General features: G+C 45.5%; 1 protein-coding gene across 19 annotated transcripts in view; it reads right to left on the bottom strand.

Moving 5' to 3' along the window:
* The window catches only part of Itpr1 (inositol 1,4,5-trisphosphate receptor type 1), a 389,291-nt gene that overhangs the window by 242,722 nt on the left and 132,852 nt on the right, over window positions 1-13,717 (bottom strand). For 14 of the 19 annotated variants that reach the window (XM_048787037.1, XM_048787038.1, XM_048787047.1 and 11 more), the window contains 6 exons: window positions 12,638-12,682; window positions 8,685-8,839; window positions 3,510-3,609; window positions 2,770-2,930; window positions 1,994-2,135; window positions 613-771 (listed from right to left, as the gene is read on the bottom strand). In XM_048787037.1, the coding sequence (XP_048642994.1) occupies window positions 613-771; window positions 1,994-2,135; window positions 2,770-2,930; window positions 3,510-3,609; window positions 8,685-8,839; window positions 12,638-12,682 (762 nt within the window). The remainder of the gene's footprint in view (window positions 1-612; window positions 772-1,993; window positions 2,136-2,769; window positions 2,931-3,509; window positions 3,610-8,684; window positions 8,840-12,637; window positions 12,683-13,717) is intronic. The other 5 variants (XM_048787042.1, XM_048787044.1, XM_048787050.1 and 2 more) reach the window with 1 other exon arrangement.

Genomic DNA, 13,717 nt, shown 5'->3' with positions numbered 1-13,717 from the left:
CCATGATGTAGCCACAGAGTTCTCAGTTTCCTTGGATGTCAGTATTGTTTGGAATGCCACTCCAAGAAGTCACCCCATTTATTTCATGGGGAGAATATATTGTATTATGTGTGCATAGACACATATACACACACACACACACACACACGGTTATAGTTATAGTTAATAGCTTATGATATCACAAAATATGAGCTGGCACCAAACTAAAGAAAAGTTATTAACAGAGATACAGGATCTCGAAGGCAGTAGGAAGGCAAGACTCCATTTACTTGTAACATAAACATAATCATTTTACCACTCAATCTTCAGGGAAGGGAATACGCCATAAAAAAAAAAAATCATAATGTCCTATCAGTTTCAAAATCAGAAATCTCACTGAAAGGGGAATTTCTGGTATTTCTTTATTTTTCTTATTTTTTAAATTCTTATTTTTTTAATTTGATTTTTACAGTTGGACCTATCTTGGGGGCACCATGTGATGTTTCCCCAGTGTGTTTCTTAAGGATTCTATATCACATCTTCTCCCCAGGCTTGTGAACCACCTGTGCTGCTGAGCAAAGCACATGAACTCCAGGGAGGAGACAGTGGCTTCCCATCACCCTTGACCCCCACCTGGTTCTTCCTGTAGTCTTGCTGCGAATGTCGCAGGACCCGGTAGCAAAGCCGGCAGATGTGTCTGAAAGGAGCATGCCGCTGGTCCCCCAGTTCCTCCAGGCGAAGCATGGGGCCATCCCCACAGTCTGTGAATGGGGCCTGCAGCAGCTTGAAGATCTGCGAGTGAAAGTCAAGAGTACAGACTGCCGTCACTGGATGCTTGGCAGGAGCAAGCCCTCCGTCTGGAAGAGACACAACCTCGGGACACCTGCATCCATCCCTTCAGAGAGCTTTCCCACCCCAGCGAGTCAACAGCCTGAGACCTGCATTCAGTCCACCAACTGACATCAGGGGCTCAGTCAGCATTCCTTCCCGGTCCTCACAGGCATGACGGGACACTGCTGAGAGCAAGGTAGTGAAGGGCAGAGCTGCCCATATAGATTTCAGATGCACCCTCAGGTCGGCTTCTGAACCCAGGTGTCTCACTAGCCTTTGTAACCATCTGTGACGCCATTGCCCTTGCTTCCTGAGACTCTGTCTGGTCCCTTTCTTACAAGACAGGTTGACCTTTGCTGCACCAATCAGAATTCCAGATGAGATGTAATTAATAAACCCCCTCACAGTTCAGGCTATAAACAGATACCATCTTGTAAAACCTCAGAGCACTTTTTCAAAGATACTTCATTTGGGTGCCTCCATAATTGTACTCAACATGACCAAGGTAAACATCATCTTTCTTTATTCTTAATTTGATCTAGGTGGATACTTCTTAGCAGTACAGATCATGGTCAAATAAGATTCTGTCTTCTTATCGGTAAAAGGCAAAGATTAATCCCTGCATCCCAAGGGTGCTAGAGGGAAGAGAGCAGATAACTGTCCATCTGTAAGCCCAGTGGCCTACGTAGAGATTGCTGAAATCTCCTGCCACTGAATCCCACTGCCTTGGCCTCTCAAGAAACTGCTGTGGTGGAACTGAGTGTTGGCAGTAAGCCAGATGTCTAATTTGTCTACTTAACACTTGGAACAGCTGGATATAATTTATTCTTGGATTGAAAATCCTTGTTTAAACATGAATTTTGTCTATCACAGACCCAAAGGAAAAGCACTTCCAAATGCCTGATTCCCAAGAAGAACTTTGGGGCTTGTAACTAGTGCATTTCTCTTTTGGCTCTGTACGCCAGCAACACCCGAGACAAGACTGTAAGCAAATCTCCAACCACTTTAGAGAACTGGTATGTATTCCCACATATTTATTCTATCCTGGATTCACGACTTTCCTGCCTCAAATTTGTCTTTACACCAGTACGTTTAAGTTGATACCATCTCCGTATTTCCTGCAATCACTGCTCACTCTATGGAAAGCAGACAGCTAATCCCCGCTACACCACAGCTCACCCACCTGCTTCAGAATATTCTGTTCTCTCATCAGCTTCTGCCGTTCTCTGTTGGGCTTGGAGAAGACCACTTCAAGCACATCTTGGCCAGAGTTGGTTCCACCAGTGACAAAGTAGACCAAGTCCTCCAGCAGCTTGGTTACAGACCTTAGGAGGAAAGAGGACAGGAGAGACAGTGTTTACCCTCTAACAGGATGGAAGCTTTCCTGGGCCTCCTCAACCACCTGGACAGGAGACATCCACTCCAGCAGCAGCAGTTTTCTTAAAATCCACAACCAAGGGCTGGGGTCGTGGCTCACTGGTAGAGCATTTGCCTGACACTTGTGAAGCACTAGATTCGGTCCTCAGCACCACATAGAAACATAAATAAAATAAAGGTATTGTGTCCACCACAACTAAAAAAATACTTTAAAAAATTCACAGCCAGGTCCACTTACTCGAATGAATGACACCTAAACCAGGCAGTGTTTTCCGTAAGAGGATGACCATCTTCACAAAACTTCAGCCATGAGAGTAAGTGCAACCCCTGACATTTAGTAAAGTAATCCCAGGATGGAAGGAGGTGGAGGGAAGAAAGAGTGGGAGGAGGGCGCTCTTCACATCTGTGGAAGCTCTCAAGAAACCAAATGCAAAATGACCGATTCCTGGGAATCACAAATGGAAGCCACCCAGGGACACTCAGAGTCGCCACCGCAGACGTGGCTGTTTGAAGCCACCATCCTCTCACTCCCCAGGGGATTTCTGGGATCCACAGCGGGTGAGGATATGCAGGGGCCCTCACCTCCGCTCATTCTGGGTGATGGTGCCCTTCTCCAGCTTCCCAGCAATGGAGCCCAGCACCTTGCTGGCGTCGTTGGCAAAGTCCAGGTCCCGAACTTCAGCAGGAGAAACTGGGACTATGGCAAACGCCTCCTTGTCCTCCTTCACGGGAGAGGTGCCAATCTGAAAGTCAAGATGGTCTTTGTAGGACAATCTTGGGTGGAGAAGGTAAGGCATTAAGTGGACAACCCATCGAGCAGGTATCGGGCAATCCAAGCAACTTGGAGCTATCTTGCAATTAAAATGAGATTCAGGAGCACATCTTGAAGGATGCACTTCAAATGTCTAATAGCTGTCTAAAAGCTCGTACCGTAGGGACCACTCAGGTAGGAAAGGGGCACTATTATCAGTTTACAGTTTCACTTGTCAAAGGAAGCCTATGAGATTCTTGTATTTAAAAAAAAAATGTTTATTATCACAGAAAAAAAAAGACAGAAAATACAAAGCCATCAATCAATCAATCAATCAATAAATAAAAGATTCTGGTTATTTCAAAAGCCCTGACTTTGCTTCATCCAGGTGCTTTAGAGAAAATTTTTTCATCGTATTCAAGTTTGGCTATAATCATGCTTTTGTCAAAGCGTAAAAAAAAAAAAAAAAGCCCACTTCACAGCTCTGTATATTTCCTTCCATCTGTGCTCAAAGGAGCCCTTTCAGGAGGGAGCATGGGGCTGAGGGGAGACAGCTGAGCACAGGTCTGACCTTCAGCATCACGGGCTTTTCCTCCTCCTTGTCAATGGGAATGTTTGTGCTGTGAACCCAGGTATTTGTGCACAGGTGTCTGAGCCGGACATAGGAGTTCCTAAAGGGTAATAAAAGAGAAGGGTTTAGGGACAACTCCACAGTCCTGGGTCTAGCATACATTCTCTGAAGAGAAAAAGGGACACCCAGGTTTTCTCCCTGCATACCACACAGTTGGGACTCAGGAGCCCCTGGCTCTGGTCCAAGTCACACATGGTCTGATGTACTTACAAGAGAAAATAATTCATAAGGACTCTAGGGTTACCGTAACAGTCTATATTTCTAAATGCAAGATTGTACCCTGTGAATAAACATCTCAGTACAAATGGAACATGAGACAGAGCAACAAGAAGTTCTTACTTAGTATCTATTAGTGCTTGTCACAACAGGTAATAAGGCAATAACCGAGATTTCCATATACACCAATAAAGAAATGAAATCACAAAATTCCTGGAATTATGAATACTATTTGCTAATCTTGATGAAGGAAAGCTTTCTGAAGTGTGTAATAAAGTATAAAGTCTTTTTAAAAGAAGGATAAATTTTATATCTTCTGTAGATGGCTGTGTGTGCGCGCATGCGCGCATGTGTATTTTGAATAAAAAAAAATAACACATAACATAGAGAGGCAATTAACTAATCCACACATATAAAGAATTCCTACAAATCAATAAGAAAAACCTGAAGTAAATGGGAAAAGGACACAAACTTGTAATTCAAAAGTAAAATAGAAATGGCTGATAAACATGACAGTTCTATATTAAACCTTCGCAGTACATAATTTTCTCAAATTAAGACACACGTACCATTTTATTCCATCACATTTCAAAGATCTTAAAGACAGATAAAAGTTAGTATCAAAAATTGCTTAGGGGAATAAGTTCTCTTGTATATGTTTTTTGTTTGGTGCTGGGGGTGGAACCTCATACCTCTAAGCCTGAGCTCTACCACTGAGCCACACCCCATTCCTGTGCACTGTTGGTGAGTTGGTAAGAGTATAACCAGGTAAAACTGGGGAAGAATCTGACCCTTTGTGTAACATGTACCTGTCCTTTCATCTAACAATGGCAATCTTACATGTCTCCCTTAAGAAATAATAGCTAAGATGCAAAATGTGGCACAAAGATGTTCAACAAAGCATTATATATCATAGCAAAAATCTATAAACAATCTCATGCCTCAGTAAAGGAGGATTTAATTACAGTACAGCAAAAGAATATTACACAATTAAAATGATGATAATTTACTTGGAAACATGTGCAAAACATGTTATTTATAAGTTTAAACAAAGTTAAGTGTTGGTGCAGTGGTGCATGCCTGTAATCCCAATGACTTGGAGGCTGAGGCAGGAGGATTGCAAGTCAGAGTCCAGTCTTAGCAACTCAGCAAGATCATGTATCTCAATATAAAAAATAGAAAGGGCTGGGGGTGTTGCTCAGTGGTAGAGCACCCCTGGGTTCAACTCCTAGTATCCCTCAAAGTTAAAATTAGCTTATTTTATGATAAATCACAATCATCTCTGTGTGCCCAGGAACCTGCCTAAAACTACCTAAACCAAAATTTTAAGTCATAAATTCTGAATGGTTGAGTTGTATGTAATTTTTACTTGCTTCTGTGTTCTCCACAGGGTTTACAAAAACTGTTGTTGTTGTTCCTACAGCGAGTGTGACTTGTGTTTACCATGCTTTTCCTCTGAAGATGTAGCAGAAAATATACGACATAATTCTTGACTTCAAGAGCCTATCATCGTCCCCTTAGGGAGACAAAGTGAACGTACACCAAGTGATTAGAAGTTAGAGGACTGGACAGTCAGAGGCACGGAGAGGACCCAGAGAACCACACAAGTTCTCTGTACCAGCTGGAGGTGGGATGGGGCAGAGAGGGAGAATGGAAATCATTTATACCCAGAGGAGTTTAGAACAATGACAGGGGACAGGGGAGCAGATAAACCAGACATACACCTGTGCACACCCTCTGCCTGCCGTCAGAGTTGCCCTGAACCCTGCAAGCCAGGCCAGAAGGAGCAACCGGGGTGGCATTTACTCTGATGAGCATGAATATAAATTCAAAGACAGGAACAAGATGTTTAACAAAGAGATCTGCATTTATTTATGTTTTGTTGTTGTTCTGAGTGACTTGGATTCATTTTCTTTATTTTTAAGGCAAAACCAAAGAACAGCGCTTAGCTTTTAGCTGGTAACATTCTACACAGTTCTAGATCAGATTTCATTGAAGACCCAAAGGGCATGCTATCAATTCTTCTAAAATCTAAAATCTCATTCCCAATCCTTAACTCAAAAACCAGGAAAGAGGGCTGGGGTTGTGGCTCAGCAGTAGAGCACTTGCCTAGCCAATGCGAGGCCCTGGGTTCAATCCTCAGGACCACAAATTAAGATAAAGGTATTGTGTCCAAGTACAACTAACAAATGAATATTTTAAAAAATATGAAAGAGCCAGGACAAAAAAGCCCAAGCAGATGCTCTCATGAATGCATCTGATTTATGCATGCTGCAATTTTATCATCTTGCTTAGTATATCCAGGGTTGGCCATTAACCCTCTCACTTTGGCTCAGAAGGATTCTTTCAATCGGTGACTACCACCAAAATGCTCTTCCCACTAACAGCTCTCATATGTTCATGCATTTAACCTGATACTTTCTGATCCTCAAGCAAAATTTAGCATGACTTTAAGATGGAGAGAAATAAATGTGCTCCTCCTAAAGGTCTTTCTTGGAATCAATGAATAAGAGGCCTTGTTCTCCTCTGGCTCTGAAGTAGGAGGCCAAGGGCAAGAATGAAGAAAAAAATGTAAAAGCCAAGACCCAGTCCAAGACCACAGGTGAACAGACCATGCCAGACGCTTCCCCTGTGGGGCTGAACACAAGCCTTCCTTGGCTTCTGAGTCAAGAATCAGTCTAAGGACATCTGCCTACAAAGAAAGTCGGCCAACAGGCAAAAAAGAATGGAGGGAACGCAGAGGCTGGGGACTCCAACCAACCAAGGCTGCTCCGTCAGCTGATCCAGACACTCGCGCTCTCCCCATCAAGGAGATTCCCCGCCCCCAGGGGGACAGGCCAACCAGTTCCCCATTGCCTTCGCCAAGGGAACCCCTGAAGAAGGTTCCCATGGAACACAAACCCTTCTGTTCTTCTCTGCCCTCACAAACTTCCACATTTAGCATAAAATAAGAACATCTTTGTCCTGTCTTCTGAGATGCTAAGAAAAACTCCTTAAAGAACTTTCAGAACTGAAGATACATGCAGAAAGTCACTTAAACTGAAATGCAGGTGGGTTCTCCAGACCGATACCCATCCAGGTGTGACAAGGAGGCCATCAATGAGAAAGGAAGCTTTTGAAAAGCAATAAACCCTACATCCAAGACACTTTAAAGGACCTAAAAATGAATAATCAAAGACCTACGTGCAAAGAATGAAAACTCAAAACTGTTACAAGAAAACGCTACCATCGATTTTTGAGAGCTTAGATCAAAAACAAAACCATGAGCTCAGTAAAACAGATACATTGGACTTCTACAAAATTTATAACTCTCGTGCATCAGGGAAATAAAAAGACAAAATGGGAGAAAATATCTGCAAGTCATTTATCTGAAGAGGTATTTGCAGCTGAATAAAGAATGCTTATCACTCAATGATAAAGACATAAAACTTGAAGTTGTTAAATATCAAAAAACAGCAAAGGGCCAGGCACGGTGGTGCATACCTGTAATCCTAGCACCTCGAGAGGCTGAGGCAGGAGGATTGCAGGTTCAAAGCCAGCCTCAGCAACAGTGAGGTGCTAAGCCACTTGGTGAGACCCTGTCTCTTAATAAAATACAAAACAGGGCCGGAGATGGGGCTCAGTGGTTAAGTGCCCCTGAGTTGAATCCCTAGTACCTGCTCCCACCACAAAAAAAGCAAAAAATACAAACAGATATTACTTCAAAGAAGACAGACCAGTAGCCAAACACATGGAAAGATCATCAACCATCAGAGAAATGCAAATCAAACCCACAATGAGCTAGCTTCATTGAGCAGGAAAGCTACAATGCCTCCATGAGGAAGGAAACACCAAGAACTACTGAGAGAGCCCGACATTGAGCCCACCAGCACCAGGGACATTCCCACCCACCAATCTTGTGCTGAAGACTTAGAGGGGCTGCCCCCACGACCCTGACATAGACATGTGAGATCTGGGTTCTCCTGAGACACTCTGATGTGCAACAAGTTGCTTTGACTCTGAGCCCATATAGATAAAGTGTGGATACTACATCTGGCAGAATTTCTTGCAGTGACAAAATTATATAAGTACATACTCAGCATTGTGCCAGCCATATAGTTAGTGTTCAATAAATGTTAGCTATGAGTAATAATATTGCTGTTCACCTTAAGAATAGGCTTTTGTCCCATCTAGAGTCCAGTTATTTAAAAATGCATTCTCACCAAACTGTGCCATGTGCATGCATGATTGTATCATAATGAATCCCATTTTATGTGTAATTATAATGCACCAATTAAAAATAAATAACTAGGAGGGAGACCAGGAGAATAGAGGAAGCGGGCAGGGTGGGGGGAAGAAAAGGGGAGTATTCGGGCATGAAATGGAACAAATTATGTTACATACAAGTATGAATGGGTCACAATGAGACCTGCTATTATACCTAGTTAAAATGCCCCAGTAAGAAACATAATTAAAAATGCATTCTTAGGCAACAAAGACAAGAGTTAAATCGAAGAGTTAAAGAATGCTGATCTAACTTCTCATTACTTTGGGTAAAACTTAACGACACACAGAGTGAATTTCAGTAGTTAGTCTTCTAAAATTTCAAGTTTTTATTCAGTTGATCAAGAGGTGGTCCAGGTTTGGGGAAGGAGGGAGAGAGGAACTCGGGCAATAATGTGCCACTAAGGGTTAAGGTCTGGCTTGTTACCTACAGATGGTAAACTTATCCAACTGTAGAGAACTTACCACTGCTGACCATTTGAAAATCAGGTGCCCTGTTGGGCGGCCAGTTCGAATCCTTTATAAAGGCTTAAAGAAAAGGCCATTAGGATTTGGATTCCAAGAAGCATGACCAGGTTGCCTTGACGCCCCCCACCCCCCATCCTCTTGTTCGATTAACCAACACTTAAATCATACCTTGGGACAAGGCTGTCACCTCCACGGAGCGTGGTGGGGTCGAGCTCAAAAATGGAGGAGATGTCATTGCCTTCGGGCACAGAGACCAGGGAATAGACCATCTTTTCCTGGGCGTTTCGCAATCTGCTTCGAGAGGCGTCCTGATCGGGGTCCACCTGTGGTCAAAGTCATCCAATGAAGACCTGTGTATGCCAAAGCCCTCACCATAACCATTCCTAGGTCCACAGGAGCAGGAGGGACACAGTGAATGGAACGGTGGCAGCCGGCAGGAGGACCAGGTTCAGAGCAGTCCTGAAAGGTGATCATCGGCCACCTCAACGGAGAACACTGGCTCTCTACCTTGTCGCATTGCAATAAAGATGTTCACGTGAAGGGGGTGACAATAATCTCCATGGAAAGAGGGAGGTAAAGACCTTGAGAGAGCTGCCCACCTGCAGCAGCTGGGGACAGGGAATGCACTTTGAGGAAACTATCTGGTGGATTTAGTTATTCTCAGTTGCTGATCTACAATGACAGGTGTCTCCCAACTACACAGAAGAGCTGCTTTCCCAGGAGAGAAAATACAATGAAACCTGAATCCAAGTGTTCATAAGCAGCAATCCCAGTGTGGTTTAATCACAGCAAAAAAATTATATACACATGAAGTCACTAGCCCCGAAAAATATTATGTGCAATTAACTGGGGGACTGCTGGGACTGCTGATGGCAGTGCAGGGAGAAAGGGCTTTCTCAGTACACTGAGCTGTGGCTAAGGTAGAAGAAAACCCCTAATAAGCAGGCTGAGGAGCAATGACGAAAGCTTCCCTGGGAAAACGGAGCCCATGGGCCCAAGGACGTGGAAGAGCGAGCTCAGTGTGGGTACTTGCTCTATGTGAGCTTTGCAAGCTCCCCCTCAGCATGGTGACTGTGCATGGGACCATTTTAATGCCCGACATCCCTGCAAGATGACAACATCCACCCACATCTACTGGGAAAACCACATTCCCCCCAGCAGCAGTTTGCTTCTCTCGGGCTGAAGCGACATCTCCTTCCCACTCAGAGGAAGGGGACCCAAGAAGACAAGAGAATGGAGAAAACCCAGTCCAATTAAAGGCAAAGGGGGGAGAGGCGTGAGAGAGTCGAACTCCACGGGCCTGAGACCCAGGATTGTAGGCAGCGGCCTGCTTATTCCTTTCATTGGCAGTCCTGATTTCTGTCCGTTAGAACCAAAAAGTTCTTACAGCAGGGTAGACAGGCCTGGTGGCATGCACCTGAGGCTCCAGTTGCTTAGCAAGCCAAGACAGGAAGATCCCATGTCCCCAGAAGATCCCATGTGCCCAGAAGCTGGAGGCCAGGCTGGGCAACATAGCCAGACCCCTTCTCAAAAACAAACAAATAAAAGCTCTTTTAATACCCCCAACCTCTGTTCCTTTCCTCCCTCCTGCTTTGCCCCCTAGTAAACTACACCTCTTCCTAAAGGAACCCAAGCTTCTTTATTCTTTCTACGCTCAATTAACAGCTGGAATGCGGCTGGGCCACCTCTGCACCCTTAGCTCAGGATAAAGGACCTGGGGCCTCTGTTCTCTCTTCACTGCCATCACCTGTCAATCACTCCACACACCACCTTCAAAATCAAGTCAGATCCGATTTTATGGTTTGAGACAAGTGGCTGGTGGCATCTCAGAGACCTGCAGCAGCTCTCCAGGAAAACGTGTGTGGAATTCCAATGGCGTGTGTGGAAATTCCCCGAGCTCACGCTGCAGGTGCAGTTAACGCCTGCCACCTAGTGGGGAGAGAGTGCTTGTGCAAAAAGAGAGCAGAATAAGCCTCGGTGCCCTTTTCCTCGCCCTGGGAGCAAGTAAGTAGCCTGGGGGTGCCACTGAATTCAGAATGAGCCGAAGAAAGCTGAGTGTTGTTTGAAGCAAAAAACCAGAGGCAGGGGAGGCCAGCCTCGGGGACAAGAAGGAGCAGAGGAGAGTGAGATGCTTCCTCGTCCGACTGTACAACCCTAGCTTTTCCCTCTAAGTTTCCAAGCCAAGAAGAGGGTTCAGGGTGCAGGATCCTCCCCAAACTAAAGCCCTGCCCACAGACGCAGAAGAAGGTGTGGCACTGGTCTGAGGGGAGCAGGTAAGGCCCTCTTACACTCCTGCCCATGGGACCGCAGCCTGAGCCGTCTCAGACTAGCTAGCAATGCAGTTCCGACCTGCACCCCACCCTGCAGCTTGTCCCACCTCCCTGGCACAGAGAAGCATGAGACATAGAAAGACTGCTGAACCCTGAAATGCATGAAGAGTCGGGATAACTCAAAACAGCAGCTTCCTCCTCTGTCAGATGAACATCTTAAGACCTGTCCTAACCCCCTTCATGCCTCTGCCCATAACCTGGTGGATGTGAAGATACTAAAAATGCTAATAATCTCAGACAGCTTTTTAAAATGTCCTTGTAGAGAGCAAAGAATTGAGGCTCAGAGAGGGAAAGTACCTGGTTTAAGGGGGCACAGCTTCTAAGTGGTGGGACTGGTATTTAAACTCAGGTCTGTCTTACTCCCCTGCCCCCTGCTTGTCATTGCTAGGCACTTCTTCCTGCACCAGAAATGCCTGTCCCCCCTTGAACACCAAGAGCCCAGGAGGGCAGCCCTTCTCCCCCCAGCACCCAGGGGTCACTAGGATAGCAGCGCCCACTGCAGGAAGCCAAGGCTTGCCTAATCTCAGAGGTGACCCTCCGTATTACCTGATGGCACCACATACAAATTGAGAGAGACAGTCCCTGCTTTTGACATTAAGAAGGTGCTAGATAGAAGTGGAAGTGACATACGAAAAAGAAAGCCCTGTCAGTCCAAGCTGCCCCATAGTGCCCACGTGTCCCAAAACCTGCTGAGGGCTTTTAGGATGGGTTTCCTCACATGGCGCCAGAAAGCTGGATGAGGCCAGGGCTTTCCAAGTCACAGCAACCGTGCAAGGTGAGCTTTCCAAATGCCTCCAATGTGAGGGTGACAAGGACAAAAAGCAGCAAGGGGAACCCCTGGGGCTCCACCTTGCAACAGGAAAAGGAACAGAAGACCCAGCAAGACCGTGTATTCACAAGCAGAGGCCCTGAGAGACAGCTCCTGAACTTCCTTCAGAGCCAATCTCCCACCTGAATACAACTAGAAGGTAAGCCGTTAGTGCAGAATTCACAATTCCCACTCCACCTCTACTCCCTTCATTCATGTGCTATTTTAAAGTCCTTCCAATGTTCACCAAAATTTTTCTAGAAAAAGAAACACCCCCAAGATCGCCTACCACATGCACAGAACGTCACATGAGCAGCCACTGTTGGTTTTGTTTTGTTGTTTTTCAATCCTAGACCAGAACCAAGCACTCCACAAGAGAACTATTTTATACCATAAAACACAGCCACTGCCTTCTTCAGCCATGACCATGGACTCCTGGACCCCACGCGCCTACGTATCAGCATGACCTGGCAGATGATGGTCTTCAGAGAAAACTCCATCTCCTGTTGCTATTCCAAATCACACTGTAAATCACGTTATACCCTGAAGCTTTTTCCTGACCATGCACAAAGCAGGACAGGGGGTCAGACAATTATCCCTCAGACACAATGCCCGCCTGGCCTCATGGGCTACTTCTACTATCCATTTAGCCTCATTTCTTGAAAAATAGAGTCACAGATTGAGGTTTACGGCAGTAAGACAACTGCTTGCCACAGCACTATCTCCAGCCTAGGAGGACTCCAAAAGATGCCACGTGTTTCTCCAGTCTAAGTGGGACACTGGACTGAGCACACAGCCCAGCAATCCCTTGGACGAATCAGGACATAAGAGGACATGGTTTCCTTTAACAGAAGCATAGAATGAGACCCTCTTTCCCCTTTCCCAGTGCTGCATGGCCACCCTGGTAGCTTCTGAAACAGGGTTCCAGATCATTTGGCCTCACCCTACCGCACGGACACAAGAAGGCTCTTTCCCATACTTACTGAGGGCTGAAACTCCAGGCACTCTTCCTCAAAGTCAGGGTCTACCTGATGAAAAAGAATCATGAGGATATTAAAACATCCGTTCCGGCTTTCACAAGGACTGGGACCCATCTGCAGGAAATGTCCACACCTGCAGCCATCCTGGGACAGCTGGGCAGCTGTCCCCCCTCTATCCACGAAACCAGCATGCCACAACACCACCACATGCCACACAGGTGCGACACACACGAACAATCCACCAGCCACCAGAGGACGCTCTTGAGTACACACAAGGAACACACCACCAGGTCACTGGCAAAGCAACAGGGAGAAGCCTGCAGTGAGTAAAAGATCAATACACGGTCACTGACAGTCCCGCTGATTGTTAGTTAAAAAGAAAAAGAAGGCCTCTAAGAAGAGCTACATTCACCTCAAGACATACAAAGCAAACACCATTGATCTTCAGCAAACCAGGTAATCAAAGTTTCTCACGATGGATTAGCTGTGTCTGTAACTCCCTGAGGCTCCATTATGAATTTCAACTTAGCCTTCTTGGTCTTTGGTTAAATATTTTGAAATCAATGGTCCATTCCAGTCTCTGGTGCCCCAGGGAGTCACAGGTTAGAGTCCCCATTCCGGGGGTGAGGGGTGAGCGGTGTGGTGGGGGGTGGTCAGCCACACAAGCAATACTAACACCCTTATGCCCCCTGGGAAATCTCTGGGCAGTCCTGCTGGGTGGACCAGGTAACAGGAGGGGTCATTTGAGGCACAAGTAGAATCTGACATGAATCTGCATCATACATGATCCACCAGGACCAAAGACAGATTCAACATCTGCCATGCAGTAGGACAGCTCCTTCATTTAATATAAAAATTAAAAGGCAGATTCCTCCTGTCCTTGTATCAGAGGCCCTTTATAGACACATAAGGTCAAGTTAATTTATCTGATTTCTGACATTCTATTTCACTAAGGCTCTGAATAATCAGACTTTTTTCCTAAAACTGTCCATTTCTTGATGCATTTTAATGCTTCTGACTTTATATACCACGTTTCCACTATGGCTTAGTCTCAGGACAGGAGTGGGGCTGACAGATGAGATG

The sequence above is a fragment of the Marmota marmota genome, unplaced genomic scaffold (assembly GCF_001458135.2).
Source record: "Marmota marmota marmota unplaced genomic scaffold, marMar, whole genome shotgun sequence".
Classification (NCBI taxonomy): domain Eukaryota; kingdom Metazoa; phylum Chordata; class Mammalia; order Rodentia; family Sciuridae; genus Marmota; species Marmota marmota.
The sequence above is the reverse complement of the archived record's forward strand: the minus strand, read 5'-3'. Positions and strand labels throughout refer to the sequence as shown.